General features: G+C 42.4%; 1 protein-coding gene across 5 annotated transcripts in view; it reads left to right on the forward strand.

The window, feature by feature from the left end:
• The window catches only part of MID1 (midline 1), a 587,779-nt gene that overhangs the window by 503,123 nt on the left and 61,692 nt on the right, over nt 1–22,964 (forward strand). For all 5 annotated transcript variants that reach the window (XM_078064878.1, XM_078064879.1, XM_078064882.1 and 2 more), the window contains one exon: nt 17,901–17,996. In XM_078064878.1, coding sequence (XP_077921004.1) covers nt 17,901–17,996 — 96 coding nt within the window. The remainder of the gene's footprint in view (nt 1–17,900; nt 17,997–22,964) is intronic.

Raw genomic sequence — 22,964 nt, forward strand, 5'->3', positions numbered from 1 at the left:
AAACAAATGAACCACAGTCCTGGGGAGTCTGATTAGGCCTGGAAAATGTAGTGGAAATACCTGGCTATGGAGAGTCCCAAAAGTCTTTGGAGTAAGGTGTTTCTCCCTTAAAGCTACCCCCTCCCCCCCAATGTCCCGCATTCTTCTATCTGACTCTTTATTCACTCCACCTGTGCTCAAAAATTCACACTTGGGATTTTTGTGCTTTAAACTCATTTTTGCAATTTCCTTTTACACTTCTGGGTACTTCTTTTTTTTTTTTTTTTTTACGATTTTATTCATTTATTTGACAGAGAGAGAGAGAGCACAAGCAGGGGAAGCAGCAGAGGGAGAGGGAGAAGCAGGCAGGGAGCCTGATGTGGGGCTCGATCCCAGGACCCTGGGATCAAGACCTGAGCTGAAAGCAGATGCTTAACCGACTGAGCCACCCAGGCGCCCATTTCTGGGTACTTCTTGAGATGGACCCCAAACCACAATTCCAGGCTTGTGTGTTCAGGAGACACTTTGCTATACTGCAGAATGCAAATAATATAAAACTACTTTATTGGCCTCTTTTTTTTTTTAAGATTTATTTATTTTAGAAAGAGAGAGCGTGCACGTGTGAGCGAGGGGAGGGGCAGAGGGAGAGGGGGAGAGAGAGAGAGAGAGAGAATCCTCAAGCAGACTGCCCGCTGAGTGGCTGAGTGCAGAGCCCTCACTGCTCCATCCCAGGACCGCGAGATCATGACTGGAGCTGAAACCAAGAGTGGGCCACTCAACCGACTGAGCCACCTGGGCGCCCCTAGTGGCCAGATCTTTAAACCCTCGTTGTACTTTAGGACTCAAGGAAAGAAAAAGCTTGTCAATTGACAACTTCCTCCTGTTTTTCAGTCTCGATATATGTCATTGGTTATCAAAAGGGATGAAAGGCACATAGTCTGCTTCAGAGTACTTTGAAGACTGTTTTCTTCAGATTCCAGTTTTAAAGTTAGTGTTTCAGAGAGTGAGAAGTTGTAATAACCAGCTGTGAATTACTGCAGGGAAAATTTATTACTAGCACCTGAACTCAGTGTTTTCTGTTTGTGTGTAATCTAAAAACAAGCATCCGCTAGCTTCATCTGCTAATTTGCGACAGCAACTTTACAGGCAGAGGAGAAAATGTAGCCTCAGGAATAAGGCCTTTCTTTTCAGCACATGTACAGGAGAGAATTAAGGTTTTTGACACAGAAGGAGATAAATAGGCCTACTGCCTTTGGTGTCGACCATAGAATGTCAGAATACCAAGTGTTTGGATCCTTCCAGAAAGCTGTCAATAGAATCGGAAGTGCTCATTTAAGAGAACTGGAAATACTTCCAACTCTCAGGCAGCCCAGCACAGCCGTGAGAGCAGTATAATCTGAGAACTTTCTCTACCACCTAAATTCCTTCTCAGGATTTGGGACTGAAGTGTCACATTATTTTCCCAAACTCTGTAGGAGCCCTCATTCACCCACCCTCCCATCCATCTATCTATGCACCCACTCATCTGCCCATTTCTTTAGCAAATATTTGTTGAGAATCTACTATGCAGCAAACATGGTGTCAGGTATTTTGAATCCAATGGGAAAAAAGAGACAGGGGTCCTGCCTAATGATGCTTTCCTTTGAGGGAGTTCACATCTTTTGTATCTGAAGTTTTCGAACTGTAAGAAGAGGGAGTCTCTGTGTGTTACTAGAGAGCATAGGCCCTGGTAGACTTACTGTTCACCAAGTTGACTATTTGGGTGGGATCCTCGTTACTCATGCCATAGAGTCAACTTGGACGGGACTCCATGTCTCATCCTTGGAATCTTCTCCAAGGAGGAGATATTGGGTCTCCAGTGATCAAGGACACACTGACTCTCATACTTTGAAACAATGCATCAGGCTCTAATTGGGCTAGTTTTGCTCTGAATCTCTTTCTGTGAACCACAGAGCACTCTACAGACCACAGCTAGAGCTGTTCATGTGGAATACCAACAGCCCAGGGAACAGACTAAATTAACAGGCAGAAGTCTTTGGACTCATTTCATAACTACTTAATGCTCTGAAGACTGGGAATTTCCCAGATCTTGGAACCTTGCAAAGGCCCTCTAAAGAGGTCTACTCTTCAAAGTCCTACAGGAAGCATGCAGGGATCTGCTTCTAGCTGAGCTTCCATTCCCATCTAATGAATCACTTGTACGATGGTGGTAAACAGAGAGGCCCCATCACCTCGTTATCCATACAACAGGAGCGCAATAGAGAGTAACTGTTGGTCCAGATTTCCTCTGTAAAGTTTCAGGAAATAAATGGTTATTAAGATTCACCCAAACAAATCCAGGTTCCACAAGGAGCCAGGAACCCACCTACCCACTACCTTTCAGCCTCCCTCTGACCCTAAGGACTGGCTGTAGCCAGAATCAAATCTCTTTGGCATGCTATCCTAGGGTGGGCTCTTAAGGAGATCTCTTTCCTAGACCTAGGATTTTGTTGAGGGCTAGGATACTCTTCGGGAGCTAGAGACCGAGAGCAAGAGTATCAAATTCTCTAGCAGTATCAGTCCATCTTGACAAAACAAAATGTGCCTTTCTGATTGGTACGCCTCCAAGCTGTTCTATGTATATGCTGCGGCGTAAACCTCCCAACCTCTCCCTGGGCACGTTAGGTTGCCTTTGTATCCTGAGCACCAAAGATGCCATTTTTCGTTAAACCAACATGAAGGTCCCCTTAGGTACATTTTTTTTTTTTTAATTTAAAACTTTTTGATTGGTTATTGGGGAACCTTATAGCTGCAAATAGTGTTAGTTTTCAGGAAACTGGTTAAATGGTAAAATTCAGGCAACCATTATAATGAAGTTGAATCATGAAGAGAAAGTTAAATATGTGGCTCGGTTTCTTTCGTTATGATGTAAAATAGAATCACATTGCAAAGAAAAACCAGATAAAAGAGTAAAAATCACAGGGCTAACGTACGGGTGAAGCAGTATTGACTGTCACAGGTAGTGTAAATTCTCTGATTATAACTAGGCAGAGATGAGCTTTATTTCGGGGAATTGGATCATTATTAAGTCATCCGTCTGATCTAGAGCCAGCAGCCTGATCTAATGATTTCATTCTTGGATTATTTTTAATACATAGAATTAATGATGTATGGGCAGCATTCGCGATTATTTTAATAGTATGGTATCCTCCTAAATTGCTTTTGGTAAGTAAAATGTTGCATTGGAAGAGACTGTGTATTTTCTTAGTAGTGCTTCACAATTCCTTGTCTTACAATTCAATAAATCATCTTAAACCTGTCAGCACATAGAGTCTAAGATTTATTGCCTGATCCATTGCGTAGTAGATAGCTTCTTGGCCGGAGAGCAATTTCTGAAACTAATTTAATCAAAGTGTTTTTATAATAGAGTGAACTCTGGCTTGATGTCTCAAATATGTATTGATGTCTTCAGAAACGTATGATTTAATCTTATCCAATTTTGAAATAGAATTCAGATTTGGCTTTATGTGATTTCTGTTACAGACGGGAAATCGTTAGCTGCATTAATATTATTCATGTATTCTTTTATCAAGCAAGCATTTATTGGTGCCTCTATCTGCTCATACAGCACTCTGCTAGATTTTGAGATGCTGTGGGGGGACGAAGAAAGTGCTGGGTAGGTGGAAAGGCACAACCAATGGCTCAGTTGGCACAACCCACTGCAACTGGCATGGCGGTTATTGGCCAATAGGGAAAATGGTTTAACTGGAGTGTAGTCCTCATTTCGCAGGGCAGCGGCCGTTACAGCAGGCTTCTACTGGGGAAATTCTAAACCTGCTATAGTTTTGAGGACTTTGCATGCCAATTCAGGAGCTTGAATTTGATCCTTTAAGACTAGACAGCTTTTGGACTTTTGAGAATGGGACACTATTGTAATACCAACTTACCGGGAAGATTACTTTGGTGACCACGCATGGACCAGCTTGGCTGGGCAAGAATTAGAGGAATGAAAACCAACGATTCAGGGAAGAAGATGGTTAGAGTGGTGACCTTGGGAAGAAAAGGAAAAGCTGAAGCCTGAAGCCGAGGGGTCTTTTAATAAACAACCAAGCAACTGTAGAGAGTGCTTGATAGAATGCACGAAGGAGAGGTCAGAGTCTAAGATGATGTTGTGGTTCTCGACCTAGAGAATGGTAATTCTCCTTTGTAAAGACTAGAAAGTGGGAAGAAATTTCAAAGGGGCAGATGATGCAGTTAAGAAAGGTGAGTTTAAAATAACAAGGGGTCGTCAAAGCTTAATGTTGGTGTGGAGGTGGGAATGAGAGACCAAAGTTTAGATGTGAGTTAAGATCTGAGATCAGACTTTGAATATCATCAGGACAGAGGAGAGAGTCGAAACTGTCAAAGAGTCCACATTTACCGAGGCAATATGTATATATGAAGTCACTGTTCTGTCGTAATTGTTTGGAGATGGAAACAACACGTTGTGGTGAAAGGCTCACTTGCAGTCAAAATTACGCAGTGCCAAAGTCTGCCTTTAATTATAGTAAATGTGTTTGATTTGAAAATGTATTCATTAGCTGTGTAAGTGACACTTCATTCAAATAAAACTAACGCACTGGAGAAAAACAGTGGTTAGTGGAAGGCCACTCTATCATTGACTGTCACCATTGAACTACCAAGCTGTCTCTGATGTCATATGTTAACATTCTACTTCCCTGGAGTGTCATATCACAGTGGTCAACCAAGGTCACAGACATTTGAAAATCAAATGACAAAAGTCACACTGAAAAGTTCTGAATGCAAAGTTTAACGTTTGCTTTCAGCTTTCTACATTTTGTGTCAGGCCAAATCTTAAAGAGGTGCACTGAATTCAACCAGTTGGGGTGGGGGGTGGCATTAATTTTTCATCATAAACAGATGAGTTTGGGTCCTCTGCTGGCTGACTGCCCTCTCCCCCTTTCAACACCACTTAAACATTTTTCAAAATAGCATTTATAAGTAATTGAGAATACACTGGGGCAACTTCACCAAGACTGATTTTTTTTTTTTTTCCTGGAACATTCTGAACATCTGAGTTCTATCTATGTTTTTATTAGAAAAAGCAATTCAGAATTGCTAATGGTGACGGGGTAAAAAGCACAGTTGACTGAGGTACACATTCATTCCCAAACCTTCCGTCTGCCATGCTGTTGGGTCATTGCCCCCCACCTCCCAGATTCTCCAGCCCTGCCTCGCTGCCCCCTGTGCCATGGCTAACACCCTCTTCCATCCATTATGCCTCCTTTTCGCCAGTGGAGACAGAAGGAACCATGGAAAGGCCCAGGCCTAAGGCCTGATGACAAAGACTGAGCAAGGGGATCAAAAGGTGTCCACGAGAAAGGGAAGATGAGAACAGTTTAGGTGTTACTTACCTCCACTTAGCTTCTCTTCTCTTTACACATTTTAAACCCCCACATGTTGAAGGGTGTTACAACATTCAGGTAGGTGGTTCTCAAACTTGAGCACTCACCAGAATCCTCTGGAGGGCTTATTAAATCACAAGTTCTGGGCCGCCTTTAGTTTCTGATTTAGCCCGTCTGGGGCAGGGCCCAAGAGTCTGCCGGTCCCACCAGCTCCCTGGGGGAGGCCGCTGCTGCTGGGGCGCGCTGCATTTGGAGAGCTAGACTCTAAGGCCCCGGGCGAGATGAGACTTTGCCCTTCATAATCGTTGTAACTGGCAAGTCTCCTTCCACTTCTCTGAATATTGGACAGTTTTCTCTCCCTGGGTTAAAAGCAGATGATGACTTTAAACATTTTTTTTTTTAAGATTTTATTTATTTATTTGACAGAGAGAGACACAGCAAGAGCAGGAACACAAGCAGGGGGAGTGGGAGAGGGAGAAGCAGGCTTCCTGCCCAGCAAGGAGCCCGATGCGGGGCTCGATCCCAGGACCCTGGGATCATGACCTGAGCCGAAGGCAGACGCTTAACGACTGAGCCACCCAGGTGCCCCTAAACATTTTTTTAAAGCGACATTTATTCTTTGACATCCTCTTGAGCCAAACGTTGTGTATGTGAACCAGAATATATTCCAGGGAAATAAGAGTTCGTTCATTTCCGAAATACACCGACCCTTAAATGGTCATCAGTCATGTCTACACAAACCAACTCTGGGAGGACGGCTTAACAATTTTTGGTGTAGCACTGCAAATGGAATGGTTAACTCTAGAATGATTACTACTAGGTTTTGCCAGCAGACAGGTGGCCCTCAATCGAAGACACAGAATATTGTGGGCAGTGATGGAAGGGGTAAAATGTTATCGCTGTGGTTTCCATCACTGTAAATATTTGCATCTTACCTTTCAGACTGCAGAGGCGTTTCTAGTCCTCGGGGCATCGTGTTGCCTGAGTTGACCTCTCAAAGAATCTGGGTAGGGCAGTGAATCTATTCTTTTGTCATCAGAGTTCTTAAATTTTTTTCCCCTACGACTTTGATTTACTGCATAAAAAATCCTGTTGAATTATAAACATCTGTAGCCTACTTCTGTGATATTTCTGGTGAAATAATTACTGTTAAAATCAACAAACCCAGTTTGTAGGATGCTAATATGTTGCAAAGTATAAATTGAGGTCACCAGAAGTTCTTTTTAGACATTAGGAATACTCGAATGATTCAACAAAGCATTTCCCTGTATTTTCTGGTCAAAAAAGCCCTCTGAATTTCTGAACAGTAATAATCAGTGGTCCCTGCAAAGCACTGTTCAGTAAAGTTCCTGGGATTTTCTATGATAAATTCTTTTTTTTTTTTTAAAGATTTTATTTATTTATTTGAGAGAGAGAGAATGAGAGACAGAGAGCACGAGAGGGAAGAGGGCAGAGGGAGAAGCAGACCCCCTGCTGAGCAGGGAGCCCGATGTGGGACTCGATCCCAGGACTCCAGGATCATGACCTGAGCCGAAGGCAGTCGCTTAACCAACTGAGCCACCCAGGCGCCCCTCTATGATAAATTCTTATAAATCCACACTTCCAGCGACATCTATATATAATTTTATTCCAGCACCCACTGTATGCATATTCTGCATTCCAAAAGATATTCTTTTTATTCTGAATAAATCTTAAAGTGTAAAACTAGCAAAGGGCATAAATTGTTAATTTTTGTTCACTGTATTACAGATCCAAAGACTTATTAGCAAGCTGATTTCTCAATTTTGAGCAATAGTTCTTGCTTTTGGCTATGCATTAGAATCTCCTGAGGAGTTTTAAAGGTTCCAATCCCTGGACCTTACCCCAGTCTAAGTAATTCAGACTCTCTGGTTGGAAGGGGGTGTAGACTGAGCGTGGTATTCGTACAGCTCCCCAGGCGACTGCGGTGTGTAGGCCAAGGTGGGAACCACTTACCCACTGATTGGTCATCATCTTGCTTCCTTCCTTCCATAACTTCTATGTTTCTTTAATTTCGACTCAGTCAAAATCACCTTGATTGGACAAAGACAGCATCAGTCCTACTAAATGAGGGAGAAGTGGCTGGGTAAAGGTGGGAGAGTCAGGGGATGAAGGATGCGATGAATTCAAGACGTCTAAAACACAAGGAAGGTTCTGTCTTTGAAGGTTACTCAGGGCCAAGAAACAATGGCATGCTTTCATATTCTTCTTTGATTCTCTAGGCTGTCCCAAATGGGGAGTTCTCTTACATAACATTGATTTTGTAAATTCTTAACAGACCAGACCCCTTTAGATGGAGTGGAATTTTAATCTTTTTTTTTTTTTTTTTTTTTGAGTCAAAGAGGGTAACCTCCCTTGGCTTTAATACTTCTTTGCACCTCCCAGATGGGGATATGAATTTTGTGAACAATATGAATCCTTTCTGGGAATGCCATTCAAATTCAAGAGCAAAGCTGACCATGTATTGAATTTTAATAATCATTTTCAGCAGCTGGTCCAGAAAAGGCATGGTCCTCTAAAACCTAACAATTTGAGGACATACGTGTCACGGTAGAATCAAAGCAAAGTCATTGACGTAGAATTATTAGATCAAAGACCCAACTATTTTTGCTTGAAATATATTCAATATATTCACTTCAACCAAAATAAAGTATCTGCAGAATATAAAGTACTAGCTTAGAAAAAGATTTGGTCTTCCCACAGTATCTTACAAACAAAAATGCGTTTCCATTATTGACGGCCAAACATTCACCATGAGACATTCAGGTCTGGTAAAAATGTTTGATGGTATCAGTTAAAACCCTATTTAAGTAGAAAAGCCAGAACATGTTCGTTAATGAGTATCTAGCAATGTCCTCATCTACTTAAAATGGAGGAAAGGGGATAAGATCAAAATCATTCAATCTCTGAGTGATGGAGGAAGTAAAGCTTGAAGCACCATGTACAAACAAGGTGTATGACATCCATCAGTATCAGGGGATTTTATAGACATTAATTATCCTGTGCTCTAAGGCCCCCTTTGAGGTGTGTTTTATGATTAAGAAAAAAGACTGAGGAAAGTCGAATTGATGGAAAAAGCAAGTGATGAGTAATCCCACATTCGGTGTGTACCTACAACCCAACGCTTTATACTTACTCCCAGATTGGAAAGAGCTGACGGATCCTTGTGCTGGGCTGCTGTCCTTACCTACTCTTGACCATGCTCTTGCTGTTACAACCTTGATTCCAGTTAAGATCCTTTCTGACTCTTACCCGGCCTGAATCTTCCGCTTCTCTGAACAAAAGTCGACAGTGGAATTTATTCAGACATTTGCATTTCACCCATGATTTCAAGCTATTTTTTTCTTTTATGAGTTACAAATTATTTTGGTAACCAACAAAAAGAGACAAAAAGAGCCTTCGCCTTTAGAATTTTGAGTACCTGAATGACTGAAATTTTAGGCATACTCCTATGCTCTCATGGTAGGGATTGAAAATGTTACGTGAATTGAATCATTGCAACTTTATTTCTTTCTTTCTTTATTTTTTTTAAAGATTTATTTATTTATTTGAGAGAGAATGAGAGACAGAGAGCATGAGAGGGAGGAGGGTCAGAGGGAGAAGCAGACTCCCCGCTGAGCAGGGAGCCCGATGCGGGACTCGATCCCGGGACTCCAGGATCATGACCTGAGCCGAAGGCAGTCGCTTAACCAACTGAGCCACCCAGGCGCCCTATTTCTTTATTTTTTTTGAATTATTGCAATTTTAAAATGATTTGGACCAACAGAGCAAACACTCTGTATTAACTGATAAAAAGTGTTTAGATTATTTTTTTTAAAGACATTTTTATTGTTTCTAAAGAGACCCATTTTCTGTAAAGGGCCAGTAATCAACGCTGTCACTGTAGCCCATAAGCAGCAACAGATAACCCGTGAACAAATGAGAAGTACCCGTGCCCCCGTAAAACTTTATGGGCACTGAAATTTGAATTTCATATACTTTTCACGTGTCACAAAATTTTATCTTTTCATTTTTAAAAATCATTTAAAAATGAAAAAAGCATTCTTAGCTGGTAAGCCATACAAACACAGGTGGTGGGCAGGATTTGATCTGTGGGCCGAGCTGGGCCGACCCCCGGTCTAGGAGATTAATATTTTCCCCAACTTGAAAGCTTTTTTTGTTTGTTTTTGAGCAAAAATAATAAACTACTGTTAGTCTGTTTTCCAATAGTCCCATAATCTTTCCACCATCTAATTCTTGACCGACAGTTGGTTACCTCTCTTGAGTCAACCCCATGGATGTGCTGTATTGAGATTGATTCAAGACCCTGAAAAGGGGCACATGAGCAGGGAAGGGCAACAAGAGAGCTGCCAAATGGGACCTTCGTGGCCCTTTTACCTAGGCCATGGTCTTAGGAAATGCTTCCTGTAATGCTCCATTGATCAAAGCTACAGTCATTTTCTCTGAAACATTTCTCTGCAGGCATCAGTTTCGCAGTGGAGATAATTATTTCTAAATTTGAGATTTTTCAGAGGTTCCTCGTCATCCAGCTTCCTTCACCTCAGTATTGATTCTCAAAACTGACAAATGTGGTTATGGGTCAGCTGCTCACCTCTCTTATTATCGGCAGAAGTTGGGCCAGGGGACAAGGAGCGAACAAGAAAGGCCACTCACATCTCTAGGACCTATAACTAAGTAGTTGTCGTCGGATCTGCTAAAATTATAACTAGGTGAATATAACTCTTAAAGATAGAAATTTATCTCCATCAAAATTTGAAAGCCATTCTAGACCATAAATGGTATTTAAAAATTGTTCTCTGTGTATTATTGACTACCAGATTAGAAGAATAAGCCCTGAACTCCTGATGATGGACTTTATAAATATGTAGAGCAGATTCTGCAGAGTTAATATAAAAATATCAAATAAAACCTGACAAGGTAAATACAGTATCACGTATCAAAATGGCTTAAATTGTAGCCCATGGAACACTAGACTTAAATTTGTATGCAGATTGGGTTTTATTATGTTTCTGAAGTTCCCTGGGCGGCCTGTCTTGCCCAGGGCATTTGGAAATGTTAACTATCATAACCAATGAAAAAAGGCATTAAAAACTAAACCCAGCATAAATCACACGTACTCGCGGTCTGTCGTGAGTTGAACCTGAAGATAGCCTTAAACTCCTGCAAGGTAATTAAAACATCTTAAGTGTTTAGTTACACATAAAGAATTTATGCTTTTATGCAGGTGGCATGTGTTAATACTGGTGTGTGTTTTCATATTAAGGATTGTGATTAAAGTTTCTTAGAAGAAAATATATGGATTGTGGCCCTCGATGTGTTCATATCCTGATCGTGCTGGAGTCGTGGTGTTGGGTGTCAGAGCTACAAACACAGGTCCTGAATGTCGCTCTGAATATTATGGACTGAAACAAGCGAGATCTGTGTTTGCCTTGAAAGGTATCCAGACTTAATATTATACTTTAAAGACATTCTAAAGCATTGACTTCGGAATAAGAGCAAACATTCTTTAAGGACTGGATAAACCCAAAAGGAATTACTGAAATCTCCTGTTTCAGGCATACATTTTAATAGTAGTGCTCAATGACAAGCATTAAGTCCCTGCAACCTGACTCTTACGTACAGGTCTCCAAAGGCTAAAATTAGCAGTATTTTTGTCTGCTTACCTTGCCATTTGATTAGGTATCAGTGTGTGTAGAAGCACAAAGCTCATCTGTTAAGTTGGATTTACTATTTCCAGCTGGTGTCCCTATCCCTGCCTGCAGGCTCCTGTTGAGGTTGGTGTGAAATCTGCTGTCCCGCCAGGGATTGTTAAATTGTTAAATTATCAGTTCAAATGAGCCTCGCTGAACACTACCCAACGTGAAGGAGGTGGAGTATGGCTCCGTGAAAATGCATTAGCAGTGTATGCATGAAAAACAAAAATTACGGGAAAAATTAATCATCCTCGCTGCAGAAAAGTGTGTGGGCCAGCCTCATTCTTTAAGCAACACGTGGTTTACAGCTTGGCCTTTCCCAAGTTTGACTTGTATCCTATCGATTGCTTAATATTAAGAAGCCAGATCTGCCTTTTAGAAGGACCATCCTTGTATCTTTACTTTTAGAAGGACCATCTTGAATTATTTGTATTCCTCTACTTTGGTGGTAGTGGTGGTGGTGGTAGGAGGCACACATTGAATTCCATCAGCCGGTTGTGTGCTTACAAAACCTCATCCGTCTCAACAAAGACACATCCTTAGCACATCCTTCCCCTTCGAAGAGTAGCAGTGCTACGGAAAACACACCTGGGGAAGAGGTCATGAGTTAAGGCTAGGAGCGACTTGACTTTGCTTTTAGATGGAATTTGGAATAGATGTGTCCGTGATAATTGCTAGACTATCTATATAAACTCATCTTTATTAAAATTTGTTCAATAGTGTAGTATTTGCCTTTCCAGAAACCCTGTGGTCTTAGGGAGTTACACAGCATCCTTTCAGAATGCTTTTCAATTGTCAAGCCCCTCTTCTTGGGCTCAGACTCAATGCTACCAACGAGAAAGGCCCTCAAGGGGGGGGGGGGGAAGGCAATGTTTTAACAATCTGCAGTAGCTGTTAAATGAACTAACTAGTTAGTTGATTTACTACATTAGATTTCAGAAGAGTTGTCCAGTGGATATTCAGTTTTCCCTGCTGCTTGTTCCCGCAATAAATATTTGAGCACTTACAATAGGAAGGGACTAAGCTGTGATGGGTATACAGCGGGCACTCAATACATGCTATGGTTTCGCTATCCCCTCTCCTTAGTAGTAGAATTATTTCCTGCTATGCAGGTGCATTCCAGAGGGAAGAGCATGTGCCCAGGCCCAGGAAGGAGCTTGGCCTACGGGCCAAAGCTCAGTCACCACCTGTTTTTGTAAATCATGTTTAATTGGAAGAGAGCCCTGCCCATCCGTTTATGTAGAATCTGTGGCTGCTTTCTCGCTAAAACAGCAACGGAATTGAGCGGTTGCAACAGAGAGCTTATGGCCAATAAAAACTAAAATGTTTACTACCTGGCCTTTTACAGAAAAAGTTTGCTGACCCCTGTTCTAGACTGTGATGCTGTGCTGTTCACTAATGGAGCCACTAGCCGCGTGTGTAGCCGCTGAGTGTTTGAAATGTGACTGGTGTGAATTGAGATGTGTTACATGTGTAAAACACCTACCAGATTCCAAAGACCTAGTAAAAAGAAAGAAAGAAAAAGAATGTAAAATAGTTCATCAGGCTTTTTTTAAACATCTTGAGTAATCTCTACACCCAACGTGGGGTTTGAACTCAGAGCCCCAAGATCAAGGGTCGCACGCTCCACCGACTGAGCCAGCCACGCGCCCAGCTCATCAGTTTTTAAATATTGATCACAGGTTGAAATAATATTTTGGATATTGAATTAAGTAAAATATATTCTTGAAATTAATTTTAACTGGTTCTTTTTACTTTTTTTTTTTTTAAACAAGACTATTAGAAAATTTAAAATGTGATTCGCATATGCGGCTGACATTGTATTTCCAGTGACTGCTGAGTTAGAGCCTGGAATTTGGAGGATATGTGACCTCTAGAAAAAGCTAGAAAGAGGGGAGGGGGGCGCCCGGGTGGCTCAGTCGGTTAAGCGGCCGACTCTTAGTTTCGGCTCCAGTCATGATCTCAGGGTCTTGAGATCGAGCCCCGCATCAGGCTCTACGCTCAGTGCAGATTCTGCTTGTCCCTCTCCCTCCTCCTCTGCTGCTCCTCCTCCAGCTCTCTCTCTCTCTCAAATAAATAAATAAAATCTTAACGAAAAAAAAGAAAGACAGGAGGTGGAGGAAGAGAAAACAATCTCTTGTATTTGCGGATGTCTTTCAAAAACACTAAAATCTTTTGTTAATTTGGCTACTCCTCGTAAGAAGGAATACGCACCAATAATGGCTTAGGATTATTTTCCTAATAAGGTTTTAGTCGAGTTCTCCCAGAAAACGACCCTGGCTCAGAATCCATGTTGGAAGGTGACCCAGGAAGCAGCCGGAAGGGAGAGTGGAGGGGAGGCGGGACCAAGGAGGGGAGGAAGCAGAAAGAGGGTGTGGACGCCAGCTGCTTGTCACCACAGGCACCTGGCTCCTCTCAGTGGTGCTCTCTGAAAGATTTTTTGGGTCATGACTCAGGGGGGTCCCACCCGGGAGGTGAGGGAAGCTGGGCTTTCATCCACCTACTGCCAGTAGTCGCTGACTGAAGGCTGCTCCTAGAGGCATCAGCCTCCCCTCGTTCCCCCCAGCCCCCCATCCTGCCCTGCCTGGGGCCCAATAAAACCCTGGTGCCTAAAAGAACAGGTGCTTGGCAGCCAAAAGGCACCAGCAAGCCCGAGAGTGGGGACTGCCTGAGGCCCGGGGTTGGGCCCCTCTAGTGCCTGGTACTGACACCAAACTGAATGTTTTCTCCCATAATTCATGATTTCAACAAACATTTGTATAGTTCCTGGTGTATGTGTCCATTTCCTCCCCTGAGCTTAACAATAGCGCAGATAGGGAGATCTGTCCATACCCCCACCCCATGGATGGGGAAACTGAGCCCAGGTGGCGTCTGGCCAGGAGAATTGAGCTGGGATGGTAGCCCCAGTCTCCTCACTCTCTGCATGTGTGGTCACTCAGGCCTGACTCCTTGGATCTCTACAAAGCTCGGCTCCGTAAGGAGATGTAAATGTATTAACGTTTTCGAGGTGAGAACAGGAAACGAAAACTATTTTTTTGGTACTCTGTAGAATTCCTTAGATATCCGTAGGGAAGTAGATACTTCTATACCCTTAGTCCTAAGACTCTTATGCCAAAAAATATTATCTCTCTTTTGCACAAAGCACAGTCAAAATTAGGAGGTTATAGGACCTGCTGACCGCCACACAGGATGTGAGCGATCCAGTTAAATTCTCGAAAGCTCCACAGAAGTCCCTGTAGTGGAAGCTTATGGATGCATGGTTCACTGAAGACTGGATTTTGTTACCTCCCCATTACCCGGGCTCTCTTCAGAAGTGTTGTCAGTCCCTTTGGTACTTCTTGGAAACAAGTCTCTCTCCCAGCTTCATTTCCCTTTATTATGCTTGTAAGTGACTCGGTAATTCTTTGTGGACTTCAGTAACACTTGTACTATTTAAATTTGAATAACCCCAAAGGATCTAGATAGGTCAATGTGTTTAAACCACAGGCTTTAGTCTACATATTAGTTGATTAAAAACAGATTTTTATACATGATGTATACTTAATAAAAGGAGGGGAAGCAAGCAGATGTTTGTAAAATCTAAATGTGTTAGATTCTATTTGTTTGGCTCTCTTTTGCTGACTAGCTTTAGAAAAATCATACCTATGATCACTGAAGTGTAAACAGTTAGATGATGTATTTCCCTAGAAATTTCCTGCTCAGAAGGGTCAGCCAAAAAGACAAGGAGAAAGATTCCCTAAGATTAACATACCAAAAGAAGTTGACAAATATACCATAAAGTAGTCACATCTAGATCAAGGACACTGAATAATGGAATGCCTCAAAATTATTCTCTAGTCTCTGACCATGAAGTGATTAGTGGTTGTGATTCATTTCATCCAAACAGAAAAACTTTTGGCTGTTGTCTGCGTTGTTGTTGTTGTTGTTGTTGTTAAGGGCTTTGAAAGCAAGGTTTTCTTTGATGCAACCATGAGAGCATTAACTTGAACCTTAATCACTCTGGCTCCTTCTATGACTTTCTGTTAAGGTATCCCATCCTTTAAGTGGGAAATAGTCATTTTTCTCCCTTAAAATATTTGTATTTGAGACGCTTTGAGTGTTTCAAAGCCAAAATCGAAGCGTTCTTGTTGGTCTTCCAGTCCCGATGAAAAAAGTGCCAAACCTCCCTCTTAATTCTGAACACATGAGAACTACAGATAAAATATTTTCAAATGGATTTTGAAGAATAATAACAAGTTTAAACATAAGTGGAAAGTCTCCAAGGACCGGAAATGAAAGGAGATGCAGAATGGTGGGGGAAGGCTGAAGCTGGGCTACTCAGGAGAAGTGGAGATGAGCCAGGGTGGTGGGGACCCCGAGGGGGAACATGGTGGAGGGTGTCGCACGTGGGGCAGGAGGCTCAGACTGTCCCATACACCTGGAGGCCAGGACTCCCAGTGGACACAGTGGACTCAAAGGGTACCTCCCACCTTCTCTGGAATTGGAGCCAGACAGAATTCTCAGGGACAGAATGCCTCAGGGAGGCACTGAGTCAAACCCGGATCTGTGCCTCTCTAACACACGGGTGTCCTGCGGGAGCGCTCTCTCTGGGGAAACGACCTCACGCCCTAACATCCGAGTGGGCAGCTCGCTTGGCTGTGCTGTGCCAATCCCCAGATCCCAGCCCAGGGAGCAAAGTTCACATCAGATGAGCTGTCGGACAAAAATTGTAAGATACGAGATAAAATCAGACTCTTGGGAAACATTGCACAAACACAGGAAAATAGGGAATTGCCTTTTTTCAAGTAAGCTTAAGAATAAATAAGTATGTTTAGTCCTCTTGAAATTATGAAGGAAGGAATTGCATCCTGGGAAGAAGAAGAGAAAGTAAGTCAAGAAGAGGGAGATGTGATAAAGAATCCACTGGAAATGAAAAATGTGGTCATTGAAATGAAAAAATTGGGCAATAGGATAAAGACCAGATTAATAAGCAGAACTTGTTTAAGAATGACCAGAGAGATTTCTGTTTCTGACGTATGCATTTTAAGCTTTAAATAAAAGTGACTCTTTTCCTGAATATACTTTTCTAAATTTAACATTTTGGAAAGCAGAAAGAGTAAATGCTTTCAGAAATTAATTTCATGGCATAGTGAACTATTATCACCTTGATGAAATTATTGATTTTCAAAATGCCTGCCGTATTCTTTTTTTTTTTTTTAAGATTTTATTTATTTGAGAGACAGAGAGTGAGAGAGAGCATGAGAGGAGAGAGGGTCAGAGGAGAAGCAGACTCCGTGCTGAGCAGGGAGCCCAACGTGGGACTCGATCCCAGGACTCTGGGATCATGACCCAAGCCGAAGGCAGTCGCCCAACCAACTGAGCCACCCAGGCGCCCCCCCCATACTCTTTTCAAATTCTTTTTTGCAGATGGCATTACAAATCCTCGATCTATTTTCTTTTCCATGAAATTTCCTTCCATTCCGTCTTTTCACTGTATTTGTGGAATTGTCTAACCGTTTAAACTGTTAAAAATGTCTGCCCTAATCCTTTGCCCTGATCTTGCTCCATGACGTTGTTCTATTCCCTGCCTGTGGCCACCTCTACCTCCATCCCATCTTCCCAAGAAGTTCCCATTGCTGTTCACCAAAAACTCCATACCCATCCTTCCAGCCTCAGTGGAAAGAATGTGTCCTCCGGGAAACCTTCTCCGGGTAGCCCCAACCTCTGCCCCTTGACTCGTTCACAGCATCTTTCCCCCAGTTGCATCTCCTCGTGGACAAGGAGTAGGAGTTTTTATTTGTGTTTCCCCAGTATCTCTCAGAGTCTGGCATGTAGTAGAAGCTCAATAAATACTTGTGTGAATAGCTAAATAAATGAATGGCATCAATGAATAGCATATAGAACGAGAAGTGGGTTATTGTGGTTGAAAATTAGATTTAATAGTCATTGCAGGGGACTTTAAATTTGATGTTCTAAAGGAATAGGGAATAATTCTAGATTTGTAAGCCGGATAGTTACATGAAAAATGTGGCATTCAAGGAAATTTAATCTGGCATTGATAGGTTGGTAGACAAAGAATAGAAGCATGTACAATAAAATGTACTATGAGTGAGTAAATGTGTATGATGGGACTTCTTATATCTTAAAATGCCTAGCAATAGTCATAATGTCAGTGATAGCCAGATAATGCAAACCTTCCTCTGATGGACTGACCTCAGCCTGCCCGTAAAATGGTAAATCCTAAAAATCCAATAATAGTTGATTTGCTGTGGGAATATACTCCTTATATTATTGCCATTTCTGATTCAGGTAAAGAACTAGAAATCCAATTACCTCCTTTCTAGTTCACCTAGCTCACCACCTATAGCTAATTATTCAGGTAAATGTGCCCAGGTTTGTACAAGAGCAGGAACAAAAAGAGTGAAATTTGAACCCTTTTTAAAGGCTCTTTTAAATGCAGCTCCTCAAAGTCGAGCTTAAATCTATAAATGCGGGGCGCCTGGGTGGCTCAGTCAGTTAAGTGTCTGCCTTTGGCTTAGGTCATGATTCCAAGGTCCTGGGATCGAGCCCCGAATCGGGCTCCTTGCTCAGCGGGGAGTCTGCTCCGTCTTCGTCTGCCCCTCTGCCTGCTTGTGCTTGCTCTGTCTCTCTCAAATAAATAAATAAAATCTTAAAAAAAATAAATCTCTAAATGCTTAAAGCTGCGTAGATTTCATTGAGGTTTCTGAAAAAGAGATCCGATTTTCCTGAGTATGAGTAATTTTGTTATTAAAAGTATGTAATACTTCAGGATACAGCATAACATTTTCAGGATGCAGAATAATATTTTTCTTCTCTTTCTGAACAGCAAAACTTGGAGAGTAACCTCACCAGCCTTATCAAGAGGAACACGGAACTGGAGACCCTTTTGGCTAAACTCATCCAAACCTGTCAGCACGTGGAGGTGAGTGTCACTGTGTTGCACGTGAAAACTGCTAGCCCGTGGTTTTATACCCTCCCCGCCTTTACATTTTTAAGATGGGAATCTTTTCAAAATTAGCTCTTTTGCCGAAGCCGAATATAAAAGATGGACAGCATTGGAAGGAACTAGAATCTCAGAGACTCTCCCCATGCACTGCTTTGTCCCCCCACCGCCGCCGCCATGACAGCTCTCCTTTACTTAGCATTCCTAGTATTGTAGATTTAATCGCCTTTACAAAGAGCATCCAAAAAAGCCATGTAGAAAAGGTGTTGTATCAGTTTCCCTGGGGCTGCTGTAACAAATCACCCCGGACTTGGATGGCATAAGATGATAGCAATGTATTCTCTCATAGTTCTGGAGGCCGGAAGTTCGAAATCAAGCCTTGCTCCCTCTGAAGGCTCTAGGGAGGACAAGTTCATGCCTCTTCCCACCTTCTAGTAGTTCCAGGCAATTCTTGGAGTTCTTGGTTTGTAGCTGCAGCCCTCTCACCTCTGCCTCTGTGGTCCCATGGCCTTCTCCCTGTGTGTCTCTGTGTTGGCGTCCGAATCCCCTTCTCACAGGGACACCAGTCATTGGATTGGGGCCATCCTAACCCCGGGGTGAATTCACTTCAACTCGATTACATATGCAAAGACCCTGTTTCCAAACCAGGTCATATTTGCAGATACCGGGGGTTAGGACTTGGACATAATCTTTCTGGGGGAGCCACAATTCAATCCACTGCAGATGCACATTAAATGCATCTTAGTTGTCAGATACGTTTCCATGAAACGGATCACTTGTCGGGATTAAGTCAAGAGTATGCACGTGGCAGTGACACCAAGGACAAATCGCAGAACCCAGATCTTTCTAACCCTGTGCTTAGGATGGACTCACTTTTGGGGTGCTTGGGTGGCACATTGGGTTGAGCATCCGACTCTTGATCTCGGCTCAGGTCATGATCTCAGGGTTGTGAGATCCAGCCTTGCATCGGGCTCTGTGCTCAGCTTCTCCCTCTCCCTCTGCTCCTCCCCAACTCGTGCGTTCTCTCTCGCTCTCTCTCTCTCCCCCTCTCTCTCCAATAAATAAATAAATAAATAAAATCTTAAAAAAAAAAAAAAGAATGGATTTGCTTTTGGCAAGGGTCTCTCCAGGGACCATTTTGAACCTTGTTGATTAAACAACATGGTAAATAACAGTGAACAAGCATAATGTTTTCATTATCGTAGGGCACAGTGAATATGTGTTACAGGAATAAATGGATGAACAAAATGGAATGATCCATGTGCTATATTTTATTTTTATGATGTGATGGCATTTGATGTTTATGACAATAAGAAAGAATAATTTCTCTTCAGTAAAAAAAAAAAAATTACCTGTGTTTTATGGGGAAATCTTACAAAGGCTTTATGGATTGGGTGATTATTTCATTCAATTTCAGCTAGTTACTTCTTAAAGCATTTAGTGTCTGGTTTCTATTATGGCCTGTAGTGATTTCAGAACAACTGTCTTGCTCCTAATACAATATTAGTATGGCTTGAATTTACAAAATGCTATTCGTTTTAACATGGAAAATGACTTTCTGTAACGTTCAGTAACTTCAAATGATAGATAGAAATTTACCAGCAGATTTTATTTTTATTCCAAAAGACTAGATACTTAGATGTGATAGAGGCTTTTTAAATAAAGCTATTACTGCATTGATTGTACGTGCCATTGGAAGTTATTTACAAGGAGTAAAGAGTATGCATTCCTTTCACTGTGTTCCTGTATAAAGCCTTAGGAATGGAAACGAATCCTTGTGGGTGAATAAATTTGGTATTTGGGAAATATATTCTAGATTAATATTAAAATTAATTACGAGTAGGAAAATGATACTGAGGGACCTTTTTACTGTTTTTATTATGTGTCCCTTATTCATAATTATTAATAGTCTCAGAGCGTAATTTTTCAAAAAATGGAGCATCCGGTTCTCATACAATAATCCAGTGAGTCTGTTGAAGGCTTACTTAAGGCATTGTTGAAGGAGGCAGCCAGGCGGTAAGCTGGCCCAAAGGAACAGAGCAGAAGCCCATACCCCCACGTGGGGGGCGCGGGGGGAGCCGTGCGGGGAGAAGGGCGCTAGGATACGGGAGCTAAGTTAGATGCAAAACTGCTTCGTGACCCAAAGGGCAGGAAAGTCATAATGTCTGGGCAAAATGAGTTGTATATCATCCGTTTTCTCCAAGTTATTGTTTAACTTTCCAGAGACTAAGGCTGGATCAGGAGTAAAGCCCAACTCTGTGACCTGCCAGCCTGGAGAGTTACACGACCCTTCCTTAGGCTGCCAGCCTTGGTGGGCTATGCACCAGTACGATCTAGTACAATCTAGTACAACCTAGTACGATCTAGTACGACCCCGAAAGGACTCACAGTCTTCTTTTTGCCTTATTTCCCGGTTTTGGATAATTGAGTTTAACATGACTTTCTGCTCTTCCTGTTCTAATCCCTGTTGATCCAGGAGTTGTGTTCACTGCACAGATATTTCTGGGCGAGGGTGTAAATTTTAGCCTCTGGCCAGTCACTTCGGTTTATTCAAGTGCGACCCTAGCTTGTTCACTCCGCTCACGTGTAGGGGGCATCCGCTGTGTGTGCGTCGCACTGTACTGGACGCCAAGGGACCGGCCCACAGGGAGCTTACCGTCCTGCCCAAGACCAAAGAATAACTGCAATGCAAAATAGAAAACTAGTGGCTGTAAGAGAGGTGTGGACACAGTACTTGGAATTTCCGAGAAGCAGGTGGCACTTGGGCATATGGAGAGACAGGACAGGCACTATTTACAGGGCAAACCAGGGCATGGGGATAGAAGAATAAAGAGTGTATGTACACAAAGCAAGTAATTCGTTTTGTGGAAACCAAGTGTGTGAGGGGGATCAGTAGGAACCGGCTTTTGGGAGATGAGAATGGGGTGGGCTTTAATAAGCACATCACTCTCTGAACTTTACTTGGTCCTGAAGGTTTAGTGAGGGTTCGAGGAGCACAAAGACCTGGGTACCTTTCCCCGTTACAACCGGCATCCCTAATTCTCTTCAGTAAAGGGTATTTTGGGCTAATGGAAAACTAATATGGATATCTTAGTGCAAAAGGCACTGAGCGCGCATGCAGGGGAGAACCTCCCAGCACACTAGTAAACTCCAAAAAGCTAGTGGAATTTGTTCGGCACTTTTAAATCAGTGCAGTGGACAAGAATTTCCTGGTTCACATCCGAGGTTCCGAGACTGTATTTCTTCCTTTTCCTCTTCCTGAAGGTGTCCTTGTATTTGGGGCTGAGCATTCCGAGGGAAAATAATCCCCACACCAGCTGGAGCGAGAAACTCCAAGCACAGAGGCGACTCTCAATTGTTGTAAATCAAATCAATGAATTCCCACCAAATCCTGAGGAAATGCCACATCCTTATAAGTCCACACCTCCTTCCTGGGATTCACTTCTGCTTTTCTTGAGAATGAAAAGAGTTGGAAGGTCTCCCCCCATCCCCATTGTTTTCGTAACTTGTTTTCACAGTGAGGGTAAGCAAATGAAATGGCTTTTTGATAGTGAGTACCAAATCTTTTTTAAAACTAGTGAACGGACGGAATGAAGGCCAAGGCAGCTCAGGACTCAGGAGGGAGAGGCATTGAAAGAGCAGTTTCAGGTAGACTCCCAAGAAATGTGTGTGGAATGTGGTGGCTGGGATTCTAAAAACGGGTGGGTTTTGGGCCACTGGGTTTTGTTTTCTTCAGGAGCATTGGACAGTAGAGAATCCCCTGGAATGAGTTTAGCGTTAGTTATCTATGGGATGTGGGACAAGCCTCTGAGAAGTGATCAAAATTTGGGTCAGCCACAGAACTTACCAGTTCCGGGTCAAATATGGACTGTTTCTCTTCATCACCTCATCCTCCTCCCTGTTTTATTTTAAAAATCAGAGGGCCTAGTTTATTAGCTAAGGAAATACTGATACATATCAAATTCTCGACGTGTTCTGAGAATCAAGTTCTTTCACGGGGCCTACAACACCTGGACACAAACGAGATGTTCATTTGGGAAATTACAGGTGACCAGTGACTAAATACACAGAGAGATGGTAAAGAAAAACTGGGGAATGGTGACTAATTAATTGCCAGAGCAGCATGGAGAAAATAAAGTCTCATCTGACCTCACCGTCCTTGCCCAAGCTCATCCTAGAAGGGTATTTTCCAAGCCAGCATCCCGCCTAAGTCCTGGCATTAGCCCCTTTGGCTTATCTTGCCTTGTTTGTAATTACTTTTTATTTTATTTTAAAGATTTTATTTATTTATTCGAGAGAGAGAACAAGCATGAGTGGTGGGGGAGGGGCAGAGGGAGAGGGAGAAGCAGACTCCCTGCTGAGCAGGGAGCCCGCAGTGGGGCTCAATCCCAGGACCCCCGGATCACGACCTGAGCTGAAGGCAGACGGTTAACCGACTGAGCCACCCAGGGTGCCCTGTAATTACTTAAAACAAACAAACAAACAAACAAACAAATTCCTTTTGCCATTGTTTTTTGCACTAAGTTTTTAAATTATCTTTTTCTTTGATTTTAATGGAAACTTTGCTGTCTTGCTGGCTTCTCTGAGTTCTTCCACTGCTAGATGACACGTGAAGTGACAAACTTCTTGGGGGTGAACTAAGTGCCATTTAATTCAATTTTTGCCCAGATATTGGGGCTCCATAAATTGAAAGGGAGGAGGGTGATGTGTTACAGTAGCTTGTAAGAAACGGTTAAAAAAAAAATTGATTTGGGAAGACAGATAGGGTCCGTAAAAGACTTTTTCCATCATTCACCACATCCTAAGAGCATTCAGTTGTAAGCTTTGAAATAAGGGGGGGAAACCACTGGGTTAAAAAGAAAGATGAAGTTTTAAGTTTAAATTATTTTATTATGCCGTTTTACGTGAAAGCATTCTCTCCTTCTGTATGGAAAACCTTGACAATTG

Source organism: Halichoerus grypus, chromosome X (assembly GCF_964656455.1).
Source record: "Halichoerus grypus chromosome X, mHalGry1.hap1.1, whole genome shotgun sequence".
In the NCBI taxonomy this organism is placed as follows: domain Eukaryota; kingdom Metazoa; phylum Chordata; class Mammalia; order Carnivora; family Phocidae; genus Halichoerus; species Halichoerus grypus.